Genomic DNA, 22,985 nt, shown 5'->3' with positions numbered 1-22,985 from the left:
TCTTATAAGCCTTTTGTAATGAAAAGCACATCTGTTTGAACAGTCATAAAATGAGTGACATTACTGACATCATGTTTTCTTGTTTTCCCTCAGAAATGGCTGCAGAAGCAGACCTCTGGAAAGGGCTACTTCTGGATGGGTCTGACAGACAGGGAGAAGGAGAATGTTTGGCACTGGCTGGATGGAACCGAACCTGCCTTCACGTGAGTATAGTACCTCAGTGACAAGACTGATCAAGTTAGGTTTCAGTTCTCACTGAATGTGTGTCTATGGTAGGTAGGATTTCAGTGTGTGAGTGCCCTCTGCTGTGTGACTGTAGGAAGTGGAAGCCGGGCCAGCCAGACAACTGGAGCCACGGGCACGAGAGAGGAGAGGACTGCGCAGGCCTCATCCACGGGGGACTGTGGAATGATTTCTTCTGTGAAGATCTCATCAGCTACATCTGTGAGAAGGCCATGGAGAGCTGTGAGTATCCGTCTGTCTGTCTCGTTGTGTGTCTGTTTGTCTGTCTCTGAAGTTTTCTATCCGCATTGTTTTTTTCTGTCTAAGTCATAGTTATATTGTTTGCATGAAAAAATATTTGTATAATCTATAAGTAATATCATTTTCTGCAGCAAAAACACCAGGATTATAGCACCCTCTGGGGGAGAAGAAAAAGAAGCACGGTTGAGTCAGAGGCGGTGTGGTGAGCAACATTATGTTCCAGCCACGAGTGTAACTAGCCATCTGACACACTTTTGCATGGATATGCTGTATGGAGAGAGACGAGGGACAAACTGCACATGCCTGAATCGGGACTAAGGCTGCATTCACTGAGCTTTCCCCCACTAGTGGCCAGACTCAGCTATCCTCCAAAGTGAATCCAGACCATTACTTCCAGCATTTGCATTACAGCAACATGACAATCAAGAGTTGAGAGGATCCATTGTTTAAAAAAATTATGACCAACGTAATTGACTCATATAAATTGGTCTCATTGTTTTTAATGCTGTTTTTTGTACGACTTTAGTCCATTTATATCTGATTATCTGAATGTACTGTATATTTTCATATTACAGTTTTTTTTCAACGTAGATCATTATTTTAGCAGTGCCAATGGGAATCACCACAGTGCCTTTCACGGTTGAAAGTCTAGTTCCACAATTATGTAAGATGCAAAATGATGCGCAAAAAAGCTAAGAAATGTCGCTGATATGCTATCCTTGAGGAACACCAGTCCTTTCTCAAACCTCAAGAACTGTCCAGCTATATATAACTATGTTATTATACCCATGATTTCGAATAAATGATGTATTTACACATAACAGTCAGAAAGTCTGCTTGGTTATAGTCAAGATTGCACAAGTGTACATGTTAGTATTTCCTTACCGTACTGTATGTTTGCTGATGGTGCCTGTATTGTTGTATGAGTGTGTACTTTCCACAAAGTAGCAAGAGTCTGTGGTCACGTTCCAGGCTGACTACATTGCAAACGTTGCATTGCATCAACCAATGGTTGCGCGCAACGCCCCCCACAATGCAGCAGCAGCACACATAGAAATAGAATGAATAGAACGGGCTTGGAACTTTAACCCTGGCAATTTGACTGGTAAACTCATGGGTACACTCGCAATGGCTGCCTGGTATTGTGATGCAATAATTGTAATGGTAATGTAAAATGTTCATTCAAATGATGTTAACTGATGGAATGTATTTTTTGTAATGTTAGTTGAGTTGAAATCAACAAATCACAGCACATCCTGCTTTTACTTCCTGCTTTTACTTCCTGCTTTGCTCCTATGAGTACACTCACAATGGCCGCCAGTCCACCCATTATGTCATCATTGACTTGAATGAGGACGCCCGTTCTATTCATTCTATTTATATGGCAGCACATGCGATTAGGAGTAACGAAGGAGAGGAGAAAATGTGCATCTAAAATGTTTTAATACAAATGTTGTTACAATTCTAACGGTTATTACGGAGACCGCAGTCATTTGGCTGGCCATTACGTCATCCAAAATTCCATGACCGTCACAACCCTACTGGTCGTGTTCCAGGACGACTACATTGCAGGCGTTGCGTTACATCAGCCAATAGGTGCATGCTACATCATCGACTGAGCAGTCGGGCATCAGATTGCTATATCATATGATGTGGTTATGATGTGGCTCGTTCAGCCTGGAACGCAGCACGTCTGTCTTACTGGAGCTCTTACCAGAGGTCTCATTTGCCTTTTTGGTGTCAGGAAGTTGATTCCATCCTCGGATCCATGTCTTTGAACTTACAGTACTTATAAGATACTGTACTGTATCTTCACACGTACATTTGTGACTAGAAAAACAATAATAGTCCAGTGGTTTTTTACATTTAATTTTATTGTTTCTTTCTTTCTTGTCTAGTCCTGATTCATAGTATGATGTTGATTCATTCGGCACACTGTAGCACAGGGCTAGGTATCGCAGTGCATACAATTAGATGACCCCAATTCCAATCTATCCTTCAGCTGCACAGAAGATTGAAACGATCTGACACAGTAGCACCTTTTAGTAGAGGTAATCTAACACTAACTACCAGTACATTACCAACAAGGACAATGGATCCTGAACACAGATTTTTTAACATAAAGAACAAAACAGTGACTAACTGAAGACTGTGAGTGCTCAGAAATAATTTATTATCTCTTATCTTCTCTGCGCGTCTCCTAGGTTGGCTTGAACTTTCGAAAACAAGAGCTTTTCTGCAAACATTCAACCTTCTTTAAGATGCACACTGGTAAATAAATTTGACTGAGCTCTTAGTAAACATTAAAGCAACATGGAGAGAACATTAGAGCTGAGCAAAGCAAAAAACAAATTTGAGCAGTCTCGGCTACACCTTAAGTACTAATAACATTCAATACAAGTGTTTTACTGTTAAAAACCACATAATTGCCAACCATGTGATATGTATAATAAATTAAGTCATTCTTCAAATGATCCAATCTGTGCATAAAATAACCTACTAATGGTGCCGTTTCACATTTCATTGTTTACAAATAAAGTACAACACACATACACCAAGGAAGCAGCATATTGCCCAAATGTCTGTTTGTTGTCGAGGTCATATGTCTACGAATCTCTTTTTTGAGCTTCTGTCTAGTCATTGTTGCCACATGCTATTTATGTATAAAATCACTGTGGTGGAAAACGCATAAAAATACTTAAAAAATTAATTTCCAATTTAAAAGAAGAAATAAAACAGTTCAGGGGACACAACTATCATCTATCCTTCACCCTCCTTTCATATCACCCTTCCCTGGTTCCCTCGAACTCCCTCTATGTTGCACTGATGGTGGGTTCAGTATGTATCTGCTGTGTGGTTGACCCAATGCACAGCAAGCGCCTTCCAATATTGTTGTGTGGCAGTTGTAGCAGGTAATCAGTGCCGTATGCTATCAGGTTGCAGGGGTTCAGTGCAGCATGTTGTGGCCATGCTGGCTGGTGGAGTTAGTGCTCTCTCTCTCTCTGGGGATCTAGCTATCTGCACTGGGACAGTGAAGACACAGTGGAACAAACAAGGATGCATGCACAGCACAATGTTCCAGTTTTGTGATGATGATGATTATTCTAGAGATGCTAGAGATTGTATTCCGCTGACTACTCCTGTTCTGTAATGATACTTCTGGTTGATTGATGACTGTTTGGTGATGACTGTTCATGATGATTCTGATGACGGTTATTCCTGTTGGGTAATGATGTCTCTTGCAGCACTATTTAATCCAGTTGGGTTATTCTGGTGAATGTCATAATCCTGTTTCTGTGATTATTACATGGTTAATCCCGTGATGTTGGTAGTGGTCTGACTCGCCCGGTTGCTTGCGTTGCAGTGTGGAGAACTTGGGGGTGTGGGGGGGGGGGGGGGGGGGGGGGGGGGAGTTGCAGTACCAAAGGTGAATTGATGTGGCGGCAGGGGGGCTGTGCTGACTCGCTGTCCCAAAACGAACACCAGTTGCTGGACTGTGAGGCGGCTCTACTCGTCCTTCTCCACTATGATCTCCCCAAGAAGCACCTTTCTCCTCTGACGGAGCATGTGGAAATAGAGCTGTGGGAACACTAGGAGAGAGAGAGAGGGGGGAGGGGGGGGAGATTTTACCCACCAATCTAAACAATTATCCAGTCCAGATCAATATTTTAACAAAAAGCCTTCAAAGAAAGAAAGGCACTTAACCATCATTTTAGTTACATCAAACACTAGGTCCTACTAATTATCCAAAACAACCCAAATCATCCCCCAAAATACACCAAAACAGAGACCACAAACTACCCCAAACAACCCAAAACAATCCCAAATTAACAACAGCTATCACTAACTACTGAACTCCTGAACAATTCCGCTTGTCAAAACAAGAGACAATCAACACCCATGAGTAATTAACGTCCGCCTATAGGCTGAACATACAAACAGGTTGTACGTAGCTGCTTACATGGGATATAGGAGAGCATGACAATGATGAGGAAGTAGTAGTAGTCGAAGGAGACGTTATACTTGTTGGGGAGCCTCATGGAGAACATTCCGGTTTTGCGAACGAACGGCAAAGCAGCGTAAATGGTCAGGAGTTCTCCGGCCACTCCGAGAGGGTACATGATGATAAACATGTTGTATCTGACAGAAAGAGGAGAGTTATCAATAACACAAACACACAGAGGCATGCACACGTGCACACGTGCACACATACACACACTTCAGCCGTACAGCAAAGAACGATAAAAAAACTACTTCACACTACGTTGGAATGCGTACACTGCAGAATGAAGGGGAAAAATGTATGCCATCTTGAAAGAGTGTCTTGTAGCATTTGCCAGTGAATTAGGCCACTAAATGCTTGATTACTATAGTGATGGCTGACATGTTTTTAGTATCTTAACACACTGACGTAACCAGTGTGAAATGGCTAGCTAGTTAGCGATGCGCGGTACCAGCGTTTCAATCGGTGACGTCACTCGCTTTGAGACCTTGAAGTAGTTGTTTCCCTTTCTCTGCAAAGGCTGTGGCTTTTGTGGAGCGATAGGTAACGATGCTTCGTGGGAGGCAGTTGTTGATGTGTTTAGAGGTTCCCTGGTTCAAGCCCAGGTTGGGGCAAGGAGAGGGACGGAAGCAATACTGTTACACTGACACCAGAACAACATTAGGCATGATGCTGTCTCACTTACAGTAGGCTATTCTTAACCTTAGCTTTATGCAACGTCAACTGCGGCTGTGTCCCAAATGGCACCCTATTCCCTATATAGTGCACTACTTTGGACCAGTGCCCATTTAGGGCTCTAGGCCAGTGGTTCCCAACCTTTTTCAGTTATTGTACTGCCAACTTCATTTTGCTCTGCCCGGAGTACCCCTGAAGTACCCCTTCATGTGCATTTCACCATTAGGCCTATGGTCTCATGAGTCTGCTCAAGTACCCCCTGTGGATAGGCCAAGTACCCCCAGGGGTCCTAGTACCCCTGGTTGGGAACCACTGCTCTAGGGAATATAATGGCATTTGTAACGCACAATATAACAAATCAAATCAAATGAAGCTTTATTTATACAGCACATTTCAGACATGGAACGCAACGCAATGTGCTTTAGAGGAAAAAAAGCTGAAATATTTACTACCCAACAAACATAACATAAAAAACAAAAGAATTACACAAACTGAACAACTAAAAAGCCCCCTGAGGAAAAGCAAAGCTAAAAATATGTGTTTTAAGATCTCTTTTAAATATGTCCACAGTTTCGCCCCCCCCCTCAGTTTCTCTGGCAGGCTATTCCAGAGGCTGGGGGCATAATAACTAAAGACTGCCTCTCCATGCCTCTTGTTCCTAGGTTTTGGGATAGTTAACAGGCCAGTGCCAGAGGACCTGAGGGACCTACTGAGTACATAACTTAAAAGCATCTGACATGTATTGGGGTGCACAATCGTGGATTGATTTAAAAACCAATAGAAGAATCTTTAAATTAATTCTAAAACTCTCAGGCAGCCAGTGAAGAGACGTTAAAACCGGTGTAATGTGTGCTCTCCGTCTGGTCTTGGTCAGTACCTGTGCTGCAGCATTCTGTATGTTTTGCAGTTGGCCAGTGGCTTTCTTGGGTAGACCAGATAGGAGAGCATTACAGTAGTCAAGCCTTCTTGTAATAAAAGCATGGATGAGTCTCGCTGTATCAACCTGAGAGAGAAACGGACGCACCTTTGCAATGTTCCTCAGGTGGTAAAAAGCTATTTTGGTCACATTCCTAATGTGTGATTCGAAGTTGAGTTAAGAATCTAAAATAACACAGGTTTTTTACCTGGTGTTTTATCTTTATTGCCAGTGAATTAAAATGTGCAGCTAGATTCTCTCTGTGCTTTGGCTCCAACAATAAGTACCTCGGTCTTGTCTTGATTTAGCCAGAGGAAGTTGTGAGCTAAAATCCTCTGGTGACATAGAAAAGTAAAGTTGTGTATCGTCTGCATAGCAGTGAAAATCAATGCTGTGCTTTCTGATAACGCTGCTAAGGGTTAACATATATAAACTAAACAGTACCGGACCCAAAATCGAACCTTGTGGAATGTCACATGTGATATGTATTTTCTCTGAGTTATGTTCACCAAGGGTGACAAAAAACTCTTGACCGGTTAAATAGGTCCTAAACAAATTTAGAACTGGACCGGAGAGGCCAAACCCACCTCTCCAGTCTGTTGAATGCAGCAGTTAAATCTAAGAGTACAAGGACAGAGAGCTGTTTGGCATCTGTGTTGGCTCTAAGATCATTTACCACTTTAACTAAGGCTGTCTCTGTGCTGTGGTGGGTACAAAAACCAGATTTGCATTTTTCAAAAATACAATTGGCACTTAAAAAATTATTTAGCTGTTTGAGCACCAACAGGTCTGAATGCCCCCAAAGGATCAGCTCCATTAACGATTTTCAAAATGTTTTAACATTATTGGATTTCTGCACATCATTATTCAAAATGTACAGGGGCCGTTTCCCGGACACAGGTTATGCCTAGCCCCGGACTAAAAAGCACTTTCGATGGAGATTCCCCATTGAGCTTGGTTTTCAGTCCAGGACTAGGCTTAATCCGTGTCCAGGAAACCGTGCCACAGTGTTTAATATTGGTTAATAAACAACCCAGAAAGGAAGGATTACACTACTGTATTCCATTTCAAAAGTGCACAAAAATGTATGGGGGATGAAAACAAGTCGGTTATCAAAGGAGCGGGATCTATATATTTAATGATGGCGGTGCATAAGAATCCCGTATTTTCTCAAGAACGTGGTTGCGGCTCGGGGGAGTGTCTCGGCGGATGTGAGAGAAATGTTGGGCCAGCATTCCATGCCCGAAACAGATGGTCTTAAAAACAAGAGCAGCTGAACATGAGCCCCTCTTCCCTCCCTCTGAGGGCCTGGCTGCGCCCCTCCCCTCCCTGCTTAAAGGAACCCTTGAGAACACTCAGAGGGGGACGGGGAATGGGGGAGGACGAGAGTGGAGGAGAACGGGGGTTACACTGACTGATCAAGACCAGTGAAGCAAACCCGCAAACCCAAGAGACCTGTCGTACATGTAAACAGACATATTGAACGTACAGTACTGTGGTTACAGGATCTGTGGTTACAAGATCTGACTTGCTGAAGTCACTGAAAAAAGTGTCTCATTGTCACTCACTGTCACCTCATAGCTACCGCACAGCAATGCAAAAAATGGGGTCGGTCGCTAATCTAATTTCTAGACATTCAGATATTGAACGGAAAGCAGCAAGCTCTTAGCCATAGGATCCCAGGAATCTAGGTCGGTCAGATTGCTCCCCATGTGTGTAGTAGACGTTCTTCACCAGTGCTCACATTTCATCTGAGGGCCTTCATATGCGAGGCTGACAGTTAGACTTTCTGATAGTCCCACGTTATGTCAACGGTCTGCTGACAGCGGTGGTAAATAGAGCGTTTTGTATAATGATGAGTGTTGTGTATAATAAAATACACATAAGAAATAGGTATTTTTACTACAGTACTGCTTAGCTGTTGGACTGGGAGGTAACACTGATACCTAACCTCCTGTCAACATCAGCTAATGCCATGTGTTACAATAGTTGTGTATGTCTGAGATTGTGACCTGGGTTCAAATACTATTTGAAATCGTTCAAATACTTGTAGCGTTTGCTTGAGCTTGCTTCGAGTGCCAGATGGGCGGGGTTTGCATCAAAGCTCTCAGCATCAAAGTATTTAAAGCACACAGAGGGACCTTACCAGAAATGTCAACAGTAATTTCAACATTTGCCTATTTTCCCAACTGTCTAGGTTGAATACATTGAGCATAGTTGTGTATGTCTGAGATTGTGACCTGGGTTCAAATACTATTTGAAATCGTTCAAATACTTGTAGCGTTTGCTTGAGCTTGCTTCGAGTGCCAGATGGGCGGGGTTTGCAGTTTTGGGACTATTCCATTGGAAGTCAGGGAAGCTTAATCAAGCACAGATAAAGTATTTGAAATTATTTCAAATAGTATTTGAACCCAGGTCTGGTGCAGTGTATGAAAGACTCAAAACCAGTGGTGCTACGGTCCACACAAGCTGTGAGTCTGCATCAAAGAGGCGTGAAGGAATGTTGAAAGTATGAGAGAAAAGATGACAACATCCTTACGTCATCCACATCTGGAAAGACAATAATAGCTTGACTCAGAGCTGAATATGAGGAGAAACCTTATTATCTCAGAGTAGGAGTGCTGATCTAGGATCAGGTCCCCTGTCCGTGTATTCTTATTCATTGTTATCTAAAAGGTCTTTAATCATCACTCGTACTCTGAGATGCTTGAATAAATCCCAATCCCTGCACAGATGGTGTCACCACCTTTTCTCCAATCTCTGATCTGTATGCTTATCAATGCCTGATCACCTACCATGTAATAAATTGGTTACCCACAACTGTCCTAGCCCATAAATCAAAGTGATAATGCCAGAGTACTTAGTGTTAGCAGTTAGGTCAGCCAACATCCATATTGAACGTGCTAATCAACAAACACAACACACTCATGCTGATCACATGCTGTCTGGCTATGAGCCAGGAGATACCTTATGCATTGCTGTAGGCTACTACTGGGAAGCATGCCAGGGGAAACGCCAATCAAACCAGACCAACACGCAAAGAACCGTAACAGCACCGCAAACCCTAGCTCTTGTCCAGGGCGTTTACGTGCAGCTTTCTGATGCTGAGAAGGCTCTGCATCAACAAGCCGCATGAAACGCACTGGAACAGAGCTACCCAAACCCAGCCCTCCCATCCCCATCTCCACCTGGCCCATTTGATGAAGTATGGCAGGAGGTTGAGCAGATTGAATGTATAGAATGAATATCTGGTGATCTCTGTCAACGTCCAAACGACCAGGAAGAGGATTACACTTTCTTCGTTCTGGATCTTCCAACAAGGAAAGGGACAAAACGAGGGAGGAGAAGATAGTTAAAAGTTAAGAGGGTCCATGTTGTACAGTAGGACATTACTGCAGTTGGACTCCGGGGTGAAGTTTCCCCTACGTACAGATCTAGGATCAGCTTCCCATCCCCCAATCCTAAACTGAACCATTAGTGGGGACAATGCTAAACTGATCCAAGATCAGTGTCTAGGGGCAACTTAACCTCACCCACTCCAAGGCCTCTTACTGTAGATGGTAACCAGGGTTAGAAGACACCTCTTTGGTGATAAATGTGATAGTCACCTGTTTGATGCTGTTGGTGATGAACCACACCATGAAGATTCGTGAACACACTTGAACCCCGGTCACAATTACAGAGGTCCTCACGATTCCTAAAGGGTGAGAACCGGGGAAATCAACATTGCTGTCAGAGCTAGGAGATATGCTTATATTCACATTATATGGTGGTTATTCAAGACAATACATACCGATTGCACAGTGCCCCACCTGAATGACAAGATAACAAATCAGAATCAGTGAATCACCTCTCCTCACTTCTTCTCTGCATCAAAGCTCTCAGCATCAAAGTATTTAAAGCACACAGAGGGACCTTACCAGAAATGTCAACAGTAATTTCAACATTTGCCTATTTTCCCAACTGTCTAGGTTGAATACATTGAGCATGTCTGTGTTTGAATACGGCTGTATAGAGAACTATGCCAATATTCCAGAAACTCACCTCAACTAACGCAACTGTCTGGAAAAACTTGAGTGTCCTTGCTATACTTTTGTACAGACCCTTGTGTGTGCCTTTCTGGATATAAAAGCGCATCATTGCCATAGCCAAGACCAGCCATCTGGAAAATAAGATACAATATTTACAACATGTGAATAACTGTATTTTGCATTAGAGAAGTAAGTGTGCATGAGAAGGACATAGATACCACTTTAGAGTTACAGTATAAAAGTACTCAGTTCAATCACTGTTTCCAGAGTTCTACTTTAGCTTTTTCAGTCTCGTCTTTTCGACTTAGCCTACTTCTTTTACAGAAAAACCACATGATGTGGAAAATCGAATTATTTCACATGTGAAATCATTTGTTTTTGGAACACTTCACATGTGATGATATTTCACATAAAGTGTCGCGTGGATTTTCACGTGATCACATAGCCTTTCACATGCATCACATTTTTCACATGTGAATATTTTTCACATGAGATTTCACAGGTGATGCCCTGCAAACAAAAATGAGTTGTTAGGATGCACACACACAGTGCTTTTAACATACAGTGTTATCAACTTATATATTTGACACACTTTGACATACATGATTAAATTGTGTGTTTATTTATACAGTAATTATTATTCAACATGTCATCACCTGGGATTTGAACTCACAACCTCTTGGTTCACAGAATTATTCCTACACTTTGGACTTAAGTAAAGGAAATCTCAAAATACACTCAAGAAAAACTATTATATTTATCATAGTGATTTAGGAGTAACATTAAAACAGAATAATATGCCCCACCAACTATACAGAAAACCCCTCAAATTGCTGAAATAAGTAAATGAAATCATGATGAGAGAATAGTCAGTGAAATAGCAGTGCAGATGGCACTCTTTTGCTAAGTGCAGAGATGTAATGAATGTGTAGAGGAATGCTACAGACTGCGGTGCAACAGAAAGATCAGAGTACCCCAAATCCAGAGGTTGTGAGTTCAAATCCCAGGTGGGGTCATATTGAAAAGTCAGTGCTAAGTGATCATGTCAAATGTAATCATATTGATTAAAGATGTTTACATTATTTTAGCTGAACAGCGTACCACTTACTTTAAAACCCCCATATCATTTAATTCCCTTACAAAAAAACGTGACATTTTCATTAAATATGTTAACAGGTATTATATTTAGAGTTCACATTTTAACACCACCTTTTCACATGTGAGGAGAATAACATGTTTTCACCTCACATGTGAATTGCAGATTCACATGTAGGGCGATATGGCCAAAATATCATATCATGGTATTTTAATTAGACGGTATGATGGTATTTGACGGTATTTTATGTTTTTGAATAATAAAAGTTCAACATTTGCTTCATGAGTAGTGCGTGACCATAGGGTGGCAACACATACATTATAAGTGATTTCAATGGGTCTTTCTCCATTCTGATTGTTTTATACTGTTCAATTCAACTTCAACCAAAAATTATTTTCAGCATTTTCATCAATTTCTGCATTTCCTGCACTCATCTGAGATCATTTCCACACTGTCACGTAGGGCTGCATGATATGGGTAAACAATCTAGACCTTATTTTTAACCAAATGTTGCAATTGCGATTTGACTTGTGTTTTAAAGCAAAACACTTGGGTGAACTGTTGGAATCATGGAAATAGAATGACTATTCAAATTCTATAGTTAGAATATAATAGTGGGCACTTTGAATACAGTGTTTGACATGACAACAAATGAAAATGCCAGGGAGGAGTTATTGTGACAGGGTAGGAACCTAAGTGTTGACAAGTGTTTCCTAGGGGACCCTATAATCTTTGGGTACATTGAATGTTTTCTCTTAGCTACATGTAGCTAACATATTCTTGCTTCGCGTATTCCTCTTTGATTTAGAACATTCTGTTGCACAAAAAAAACATGCAGATTTAGGTCTACACCATCGCTGGTATTATCAGGCTGTATATCTAGTTTCGTTTGCTCTGACTCAGTACATTTATTAGCTAGCTAGCGATTAGCGGCTAACAAGACTTAGGCCCAATTTACTAAGAAAAGACAAACTAGCTGTTTGCAGATGTAAGAAACACAAACTCATAGTGTAATTATAGAACGCTAGTGGATTTATATTAAGTAGCAATGTGCAAACAGCATCGTTGTCATCAACATTGTGTGCATTGACCACGCAGAGACCGAACGCAAGCGTCTCTGTCAGAAGAACAATAAATGCGCTCCTTGAGTGACAGGGGGCGGGGCTAGGTCTGTCTGGAAAGCGGACGTTACACGCTGTATCACATTTAACAAACCAAACATTCAAATAACGTTATAGAAGGTAAAGTAAATGTAACTCTCACATGTGGTATTTTTTTTCACATGTAAAAAACTTTCATGTGAAAATCTCTCACATGTGGAATTGCATTATTACGTGAAAAACTGTTGACATTTTACAGCCCCATGTTGTCACATTTATTTAACATGATATCATGTTTTCACATGTGCTCAAATTTGTAGTTTCATTGAATCACATGTTACTTTGACATGTCACATTATCATGTTAACGTCACATAAGATCACGTGATCACATGTTATCACGTGAAATGAATGTGGATTTTCTGTAAGGGTTGTGTGTGTTGATCTATATTTATTTTTATCATAAGCAAGAAGCAGAATGGACACCAACTAAACTTGTATGCCTCCTCATCACCCAAGATGAGTCCCAAATGGCACCCTGTTCCCTACATAGTGCACTACATTTAACAAGGGCTCTAGTCAAAAGTAGTGCACTATGTAGGGAATATGGTGCCATTTGGGATGCACACTCAGCCTCAGTTGGTGAAACAGTGAGCACCAAGTCCTTTCTACAGAGGAGCTCATTGTCTCTAGCCTGGTACTGTACACACTAATCTGGCTATACATCAGTCACAGCCATACGCCAGACAGAATGTAAACACAGAATGCTGAGAAAAGCTGTTCAGCTTGTCATCTCTCTGAACTAGCAGCAACCCTGCTACTGCCAAAACTACATTCAGAAGGAACTGAAGATTAATAAAAAATCTAGCAAATCACTGAACGATCCGGTGCAGACAGCATTTGTAGAGCACTATACTAATACAATACGATCTTTATTGGTCCATTACACACAGGATACAACAAAAATGTGTACGTTTTTGCTCACAGTAATATGCCTAACAGGGCCTTGTGACCTTTACAGTATATGTTTTAATAAAAATCAATACTACATGTTTTACTATTTAATTGCAGAGCCGTTTTGAGGACCATTTAAAGCTAATTCTCTAAAGATCAGGTTAAATAACAGAGAGGTGTGAGAGTTTTTGTACAGAATTTACAGTACACAGAAGACCAGGAGCCGTATGTATCAAGAGTCTCAGAGTAGGAGTGCTGATCTAGGATCAGGTCCTCCCTGTCCATGTAATCTTATTCATTGTGATCTAAAAGGCTAAACTGATCCTAAATTGGCACTCCTCTACTCTGAGACGCTTGACAAATACTGCCCCTGGTTTGCACCATTTGCTTTTAAAACTATGCATGACCTGGGGAAATGGTCTGTGTTGTCTTTACATTCACCAGTCTACTAGGTCAGCAGTGTTACGGATCTCTGTGAAGGTGTGTCTGTGAAGGTGTCGGCATACAGTTGTTCTCTTTTCCTCTAAAATGTGTAACTTTACAAATATGTTTGTCATAGCATCACAAACACTTACAGTATTAGTAATGAGGCAGGCCAAAGTTGCATAGTTTCCTCAACCTTATTCCCTATTCCACTAAATTGAGGTAACTATTATTTTACATTCACATTTTAAAATCCCCATTTAGATCACACTTGGTCCCTTGATTCAGTATTCATGGTTAAATGGGCTCATGGCAGGATTAGTCCCTGGACATTACAACGACATCATCTAAATCCGCTGAGGTGTCAAGTGCCCATGAGATAGGTTCCTTGTAAATCTCAGTTTATGTGACGTTTTAGAGTGTACCTTGAAGTTAACTCAAACCTTGTCAGGATTAGTGAGAGATACACTACTGCTACTGTCTGTTGTAAAGGAATGGTACTGTTAAACCAGGTTGACCTGGTACTGTTGTATCTACTCTTGTAGCCTAGTGGCTACTGTTCACTGCTTGACATCAGGTGGTTGGTCGGTCAGGTGCTCAAGATGTGGACAAGTGTTTACCTATATTGCAAAGGTTTGCCTAACTCTTATTTGATTACATGAACAACTCAACATGATCTGTTTCAAACCACGATCTGTTTTTTAAAAAACACTGGTTTACCAGGGCTGAGGTGCATTACTTTGGAGTATATTCCTATTTTATTGTAAATGTATTATCTCTCAGTCTCAGCACAGTAATTAATTAGAGTTTATTTGATGCTAATTACATTAACTGGGTTTAGGACTTGCAAAACTGTTCAGTTACTAACAGTTACTATCATATAAGGATTATTGAAAAATATGGGTGAAGGTTTGTGCTATCATATGGAGAGAAAGGACAACAAAAGAACAGTTTGAATGCAATAGTCAATATTTTAACAGCTCTTTGAATGTTTGAATCAAAAGTGTGGTATCTGTTTATTCTGTATGAGGGAGATCAGGTACAGGGGCTTATAACCAACCACTTATTGGTCTTTGTGAACAAAAGACTAGACAACTGAACCTAGTTTTCACACCTTCATGTAATACCAGAATAACCATTATGTGTAGAGCAGACAATAAACTACAATGAGTGGAAGTGGAGATCACATGGATCCAAGACATCCATAAATGCGCATTTTATGCATATCTCCAAAAAGGCCCATTCCTCGTTAAAGTGGCTCAAACCAATGCAAATGAATGTAAGACACAATCAACAGCTTAATAACTTATTGAAAACGTGGCAACCAGTAAAGTAAGTTCGTTTAGTGACTTCACTAAAATAACTATGAGAACACTTGAGTAAAATAATTGCACAGTCCCGCGCGGTTTGAAGCGCATAAAATTGCAGTTATAAAAATCTGCCAATTGGGCATTTCATTCTCCGAGATCGGAGCTCCAGTGTCAGCGCGCCGTCTATACTTATCACTGCAACTGTCGAGGTAGTGCTGGGTATGACGCTGACACCGTGTAATCTACCGTATTTGGGCAGGCTGAACCCGCGACGGGGGCCGCACTTCCACTGCCGTTATTTTCACAAAAAGATAGACAATTCTCAAATAATCAATATGACTTCTTGGACCCTTTTCATATCAAGTCCCTTACTTTTATTTTGCTCACTGCAACAGAATGGGACACTTGCACTGGCAGAGACACCACGGACCTATAAACAGCAACACACGCTTGCTCACAGCGCTCTGGTGCATAGCGAAGTTTTCAGGGAGTGGCTACTTTATAATCAACTATAGGGCACAATAATCCACATACCCGGCCGTCATGGCGATGTTGTAAAATGTAAGCCATGCGACAGCGATCGCACTTTTCGTTCTCTTCTTGTTGTTGGTTTCCTTCTCCTCAGCGGAGCCGTCCTCCTCCGTGGACGCCATGGTACCGGGGACAGAGTGCGAAAGTCAGAATCGGTGCGCGAGCGCAACTGACAGCTGGGACTGGGAGCAGCAGGGTCATCCATCAATGTACCACAGCACCCCTCTCGCGGGACTATTGCTGCAACAAGTGCGTGGTGGCAAGTCCCTAAGAAAAGTCCCACTGTCGATGAGTCATTCAATCAAGCATTTGCCCCGGTAGTGACACTGCCTTCATTAGATCAATTTAATGTAATTGTAACTGTTCATGAATTCTTGACTATAATCATTTCACTTGGATATTAGGGTACATAATAGTTGCTGGATATAAAAGTAGTTTTGTACCCTGATGAACAATGGTGGTCTACATTGACAACCATACATTTGATGTCATCCTAATCCTCTATTCCATTAATATTAGGCTGCTCTAAACTATAAATACCATCCATTTAAATAGCTCCAGCTTATTTGAAGTGTGCATAATTACTAAATAGATAGCCAACTTGGGTATTCAACATCTTTAAGGCCTCAACATCACTAACCAGTGCTTGACTTGAGCAGGAGCTCAGTACTGGCACCTAAAATGTTCTACTGCTTGAGATCCTGTTCCTCTTATAGAATATTAGCTCAAAAGTATTGTGGAGCTCTTGCACCTAAATATAAACAGTACCGGCACCCAACATGAGTACCGACACCTATTTCAGTCCAAGTCAAGCACTGTCACTAACCCAAATGGTCTCCACTTGATGTTTAATTGTATTTCAGAGCTCTTTCCAATCGCTTTGATCTCTTTCAGATTTACAGTAGGGTACTGACCTCTGCCTGCAGGGGCTGGAAGGAGTCGCATTCAAAACCGCAAAGCTTTGACTGTCCTGTTTTGAAAGGTGTTTGGACTGGGTTAAAGGGGTGGTGTTCTCCTGAGTTAAAGGGACAGTGTTGGCTGGGGTTAAAGGGGCAGTTTTGTCCTGGGTTAGAGGGGAAGGATTGGACTGGGTTAAAATAACAATGTAGTTCTGGGTTAGTGGGACAGTGTTAGACTTTTTTAAAGGGGCAGCGTTGTCCTGACGGGGCTGGGTCAGATGGAGAGTGTTATAGTAGGGATAGTTAGGGGGGTTGGTAGTTAGCGGGTAGTGGTGGGCTAGACTAGGTGGGCAGTGTTGGCCTGGGTTGGGGTGGCAGTGTTGGCCTGGGTTGGGGTGGCAGTGTTGTGCTGGGCTGGGTTAGGGGGTAATGTTGGGCTGGGTAAGGGGGCAGTGTTTGGACTAGAGCCCTGCACTTAGTAGTGGAGGCACAGCCTGAGAAAGTGCATCACTGCGGGATCTAAAATTAGCTCCTCTCATAGTCCCCAGTAGAAATGTGTGTAAACTAAAGACCCCACCAAATATAGTGCAGGCCGCCTAATCCTGATCCAGTTACAAGTGTTCAAATTGCTGTGTCTCAGGGTCGGACTCAACAATAACTACCTGAGAGAGGGTTACAGTGTGTGTCTGTGTGTGTGTGTGTGTGGGTGTGTGTCCGCGTGTGTTCATGTCGCTATCCTTTCTATCCTACGTGTCTGAACAATGTGGAGATCGTGGGCATCATTCACACCTCAGTGTTTGAATCACACACGTCTCATCCCCTTCTTGGAGTCATCTGTTGCCAAGTGTGTCCTCATGCTCAAAGAATGCATCTGGCCTGATGAGGAGGGGAGGCTGAAACTGATAGCCGTCAACATCTGAAACTCATAGCCAGCATGCACGCTCAGCAGAATATAACCAGGGGGGTAATTCACTTTTGATTTATACAGTGTATTTGTGTTTTAGTTGTAGTGAATTGACAGGAGGAACATTGTGACATGTTTATTATTCCTAGCGAATACCTCACAGCCAGTAAAGGGTCACTGGAGGGTAACCCGATGCGTGTAAATGCAATTGGGACCCGGCCATAATTGCCATTGGATCCAAGCACAATGTTTGTGTTAAAGTCTGCCCAGTGCATGTCTCATTATTGTAGGTTAATTTGCATGGTTAGGTTCATGACTACAGATTGCCTGTCATATTATCTCTCTCATAGCTTCTTGTCAGTCAGATAAGAGTTACTCTTTTTTATTATTTTGTTTGTAATTTACTAATCTGCATTCACTACTAACGTAACTCAATTTCTCATCAGTAACACTTGATTGAGCTTGTCTTCAAAGTGTATTATCTCTCCTCTCTCTTTTCCTCTCTCTCTCACATCTCAGAGAGAATATAGTAGACGGTTGCTGTCAAAAAGTGATTGATGGGCTTTGCTGTGTCCTGTGTTTGACCCTGTTAATGACATCCTGTCCAGATGTTCTCACACTATCCAGTGAGTGCTTATGTAACTTGATAGTGCAGCTGTTCCTTTGAAGTAAAGCACCTGTTTGAAATCAAATGTAACGTCCTGGTGATTGATGTGTGGTGTAGTGACCTTGTTAAACTTAAATAAAAATGTGCTTGAACATTTGAAAGAGTTGGGCATTTTTGTAGTGAATGGGGAGGCCTGAGTTTGAAGTGTTTGAACAGTTGAAACAGTTTGAATTTTTTTTTGTGAACTTATGGAGCTGCTGTGTAGTGAGCTTGTGACCCCTTGTAGAATGAAAAAGTAATTTCCTGGGGAGGTCTGCCTGAGTATAAGTAAGTGTTAGACTTGTCCTGTGACAAGTAAAGTGTAGTATTGTCCTATGACAAGTCTAGCCCAGATAAACCACATAAAACTCTATAGAAAACATGTCTCCTAGACCAATTCTAGGTGTATTGTGTCCTTCATGTCTGGGACATAATGACAAAACCATTGAGGCCCTTCTTTGTGATTTTACATTTTAGTCATTTAGCAGACGCTCTTATCCAGAGCGACTTACAGTTAGTGAGTGCATAATATTTTTTTTCCATACATTTTTTCATACTGGCCCCCCGTGGGAATCGAACCCACAACCCTGGCGTTGCAAGCGCCATGCTCTACCAACTGAGCTACAGTTGCACCTAACTGATGCACCTGATTGTTTTAATGTTGTGATTGATATGAGTGAAGGCCATATTGGACGATTCAACAGTGAACATTTTCACACACAGCTGCCTCAACAACCTTTTTCAGCCATAAAATGTGTTTTGCATGAGAGAATGGCTTAAGATAAGACTTGCTCTATGTCAGATCGAACAGGCCCTGAGTGGAACATCCTCGCCTGGGTACACATTGGAAGAGGAAGTCTGCGGGCGAGATAATTTGAAAGCCATACAAATCTCTTCAGTGGGATATAGTCCAGACTCCAAAGTGACAATTTTAGGTTGTTCTGAATTCAATAGCGCAAATGCCACCAAATCGGTTAGTTCGTATGTATTTTCAAAAGCATGCACAGAGGTAAACTACTTTGTGCCTGTCTGTAGCTTCAGCTGGAAACATTATTTTAAAGTGCTTGATATGATGAAACAAGTGCAAAAAAAAAATCACCATCGTGAACATTTAATACGATGGTCCATTCTGTCCTCAAGACAAAACTTGGGTTTAACGTCAAGAAGGCTGATCTATCCTGGAAAATAAAACGTACTAAATCTGGAAGGCCATGGAGATCCAGCATGGTAGAGTCCATGTCTGGGGCTCTCACAACTTGAAGACGGTGATTTGGAGACTGATGGGGGTTTCGGGTTACAATAGAACCCAGAAAAGGATGAAAATGCTGATTCTTCTTTTTCTCTAAGAAAGGATTTTTTAAAAATTATACATATAAACATGTATTGTGTAGTAATGTGTAGTATTGTTATATAATAATATGTATGATTTATATAAAGAAGAAAAATAAGGGGTTTACCTTCATTGAATGACAGCTCTCCCTCTGTCTCTCCCTCTGTGTGTGTGTGTGTGTGTGTGTGTGTGTTTGTGTGTGTGTGTGTGTGTGTGTGTGTGTGTGTATGTGTGTGTGTGTGTGTGTGTGTTTGTGTGTGTGTGAGAGGCCTGGTGTCAGTTACAAGCAGAGAGAGCGAGAGAGAGAGAACCCTGAGCAAAACCTTATTTTCTAAGAATACATTTAAAAAACAGTCTTTCCTACAACAACAAAACTATTATACATATAAACATGTATTGTGTAGTATTGTTTAATAATAATATTTATGATTTATATAAAGTTAAAAAATAAAAAAAGATTTAAAATGAAAATTGTATTTACCTTCAATAAATGACAGCTCTCCCTCTGTCTCTCCCTATGTGTGTGTGTTTGTGTGTGTGTGAGTGTGTGTGTGTGTGTTTGTGTGTGTGTGTGTGTGTGTGTTTGTGTGTGTGTGTGTTTGTGTGTGTGTGTGTGTGTGTGTGTGTGTGTGTGTGTGTGTGTGTGTGAGGCCTGGTGTCAGGTTACATGCAGAGAGAGAGAGAGAGAAAAACGTATTTTCTAAGAATACATTTAAAAAACAGTCTTTCCAACAAAAATAATAATTATACATATAAACATTTTATTGGGTATTAAAGTGTAGTATTGTTTAATAACATGTATGATTTATATAAAAGTTTAGTAAAAAAACAGTGTGATAGTTTTAATATTGCATAGTACACTTTTTAATAATTGTAATATGTAGGCATTTCGATAGTAAAAATTTTCAAGAAAATAAAAAGGGTTTTCAACAGAAAATGTACTTTACCTTTAATTAATTAAATATCTCTGCCTGGGCCCTTGCACAACAGGTCACTATATGTACATAAGGGTACCCCCAAACAACTGCTTGAAAACAGTTGTTTGGGGCATCCTGAGATATCCGGGGTGCGTCCGAGGATGGAATGTAAGGTGTATGTCTCAGTCAATCACACCCTCCTCTTTGAAAGGGTCATTGTAAAGATGGGCCTCTTTTAATGCTGACTTAAACAGATCATTTTACCCCTTTTACTGCATTGGGCTAAATCAGGGGCACACAGAGTGTTTCTTGGTAGTCTTAAACAAATCTACTGTGGAACAAAAGTATACACCTCACACATGGTTATGGGCTTAAAAAATAAGACACCAGTAACATGTCAGTTATAGTTTAAAAACTTCACAGAAGACTGAAATGTAACAAAACGCCTATTGTGTTTATTGAGCTGTACACTGAGATGCTCAGTTGGTCAATATTCCCCTCCAGTGATTTCCCATATTAATACATATCATTCTTAAATAATATATATCTATATACAAATATCACATTGAATATTCAACTCACCTTCAAAAAGCTCCATGAGGAAGAAAGGATTCCCAGATTATCTTTTAGATGTTATGTCTTCATGCTGTTCTGGGCTGATGGCTGTTGTAGAGGGGAGGGGCATTTGAGTGATTTGGGGACTTTTATGGCCCTGCCTCTGGGAGCCTATCAACTTGTGACATGATGAGAGAGTGAAAGAGGGCCTACCTGTAAGGTATTTTGTGATATTTTGTTCTACAAACACACTTCTATTTGAAGAGATGTTTGACCATTCAGGGACCTAATCTCAACCACTCATGAAAACATGACAAATTATTGTCTACAGTAAATATTATGAATTTGGTCATAAAAATGCTTTTTGACAATTTATATGCATGAAAATAAATATGCTTAAAAAATATGACATTTTTGAGAGATTTTTGGACACTATAGGCGGCTTCCTAGGCCTTGTTATCGATAAATGTCTATAAAGATAGATTGGTATAAGATATCTGCTCCATTTTTGGGGCCCATGTTGACAAGATGTTGGGAAATCACTGGAGGGGAATATTGACCAACTGAGCATGTCAGTGTACAGCTCAATAAACACAATAGGCGTTTTGTTACATTTCAGTCTTCTGTGAAGTATTTAAACTATAACTGACATGTTACTGGTGTCTTATTTTTTAAGCCCATAACCATGTGTGTGAGGTGTATACTTTTGTTCCACAGTTGATTTGTTTAAGACTACCAAGAAACACTGTGTGCCCCTGATTTAGCCCAATGCAGTAAAAGGTTGTTAAGGGGTAAAATGATCTGTTTAAGTCAGCATTTAAAGAGGCCCATCTTGACAATGACCCTTTCAAAGAGGAAGGTGAGATTAACTGAGACAAACACCTTACATTCCATCCTCGGAAGCCCCCCGGACATCCTCGGACGCCCCCGGACATCTCAGGATGCCCCAAACAGCTGTTTTCAAGCAGTTGTTTGGGGGTACCCTTATGTACAGTCGTGGTCAAAAGTTTTCACAAAGTTCGCTGCTTCAGTGTTATGAGATAGTTTTGTTTGATGTTACTATGGTATACTGAAGTATAATTACAAGCATTCCATAAGTGTCAAAGGCTTTTATGTACAATTACATTAAGTCTATGCAGAGAGTCAATATTTGCATTGTTGACCCTTATTTTTCAAGACCTCTGCAATCCGCCCTGGCATGCTGTCAATTAACTTCTGGGCCACATCCTGACTGATGGCAGCCCATTCTTGCATAATCAATGCTTGGAGTTTATCAGAATTTGTGGGGTTTTGTTTGACCACCCGCCTCTTGAGGATCGACCACAAGTTCTCAATGGGATTAAGGTCTGGGGAGTTTCCTGGCCATTACCCAAAATGTCGATGTTTTGTTCCCTGAGCCACTTAGTTATCACTTTTGCCTTATGGCAAGGTGCTCCATCATGTTGGAAAAGGCATTGGTCGTCACCAAACTGTTCTTGGATGGTTGGGAGAAGTTGCTCTCGGAGGATGTGTTGGTACCATTCTTTATTCATGGCTGTGTTCTTAGGCAAAATTGTGAGTGAGCCCACTCCCTTGGCTGAGAAGCAACCCCACACATGAATGGTCTCAGGATGCTTTACTGTTGGCATGACACAGGACTGATGGTAGCGCTCACCTTGTCTTCTCGGGGCAAGGTGTTTTCCGGATGCCCCAAACAATCGGAAAGGGGATTCATCAGAGAAATGACTTTACCCCAGTCCTCAGCAGTCCAATCCCTGTACCTTTTGCAGAATATCAGTCTGTCCCTGATGTTTTTCCTGGAGAGAAGTGGCATCTTTGCTGCCCTTCTTGACACCAGGCCATCCTCCAAAAGTCTTCACCTCACTGTGCGTGCAGATGCACTCACACCTGCCTGCTGCCATTCCTGAGCAAGCTCTGCACTGGTGGTGCCCCGATCCCGCAGCTGAATCAACTTTAGGAGACGGTCCTGGCGCTTGCTGGACTTTCTTGGGTGCCCTGACGCCTTCTTCACAACAATTGAACCTCTCTCCTTGAAGTTCTTGATGATCCGAAAAATGGTTGATATAGGTGCAATCTTACTAGCAGCAATATCCTTGCATGTGAAGCCCTTTTTGTGCAAAGTAATGATGACGACACGTGTTTCCTTGCAGGTAACCATGGTTAACAGAGGAAGAAGAATGATTTCAAGCACCACCCTCCTTTTAAAGCTTCCA

General features: G+C 41.4%; 2 protein-coding genes across 2 annotated transcripts in view; one reads left to right on the top strand and one right to left on the bottom strand.

Moving 5' to 3' along the window:
• Nucleotides 1–1,306, top strand: part of LOC311109382 (collectin-12-like) — a 61,890-nt gene extending 60,584 nt beyond the window's left edge. The window contains exons 8-10 of the mRNA XM_084152237.1: nt 94–203; nt 320–465; nt 615–1,306. Coding sequence (XP_084008363.1) covers nt 94–203; nt 320–465; nt 615–634 — 276 coding nt within the window. The 3' untranslated portion in view covers nt 635–1,306. The remainder of the gene's footprint in view (nt 1–93; nt 204–319; nt 466–614) is intronic.
• A 2,684-nt stretch (nt 1,307–3,990) lies between these two features.
• On the bottom strand, nt 3,991–15,643 carry LOC311109046 (very-long-chain (3R)-3-hydroxyacyl-CoA dehydratase 1-like; the record flags this gene model as incomplete). The annotated part of the gene is made up of 7 exons (XM_084151828.1): nt 3,991–4,073; nt 4,445–4,623; nt 9,266–9,387; nt 9,686–9,774; nt 9,871–9,889; nt 10,122–10,239; nt 15,525–15,643. The coding sequence occupies 7 exons, from the start codon at nt 15,641–15,643 to the stop codon at nt 3,991–3,993; spliced, it is 729 nt and encodes a 242-aa protein (XP_084007954.1).
• Nucleotides 15,644–22,985: the final 7,342 nt, after the last annotated feature.

Source organism: Coregonus lavaretus (genome assembly GCF_964263955.1).
Source record: "Coregonus lavaretus genome assembly, chromosome: 34".
Lineage (NCBI taxonomy): Eukaryota > Metazoa > Chordata > Actinopteri > Salmoniformes > Salmonidae > Coregonus > Coregonus lavaretus.
The sequence above is the reverse complement of the archived record's forward strand: the minus strand, read 5'-3'. Positions and strand labels throughout refer to the sequence as shown.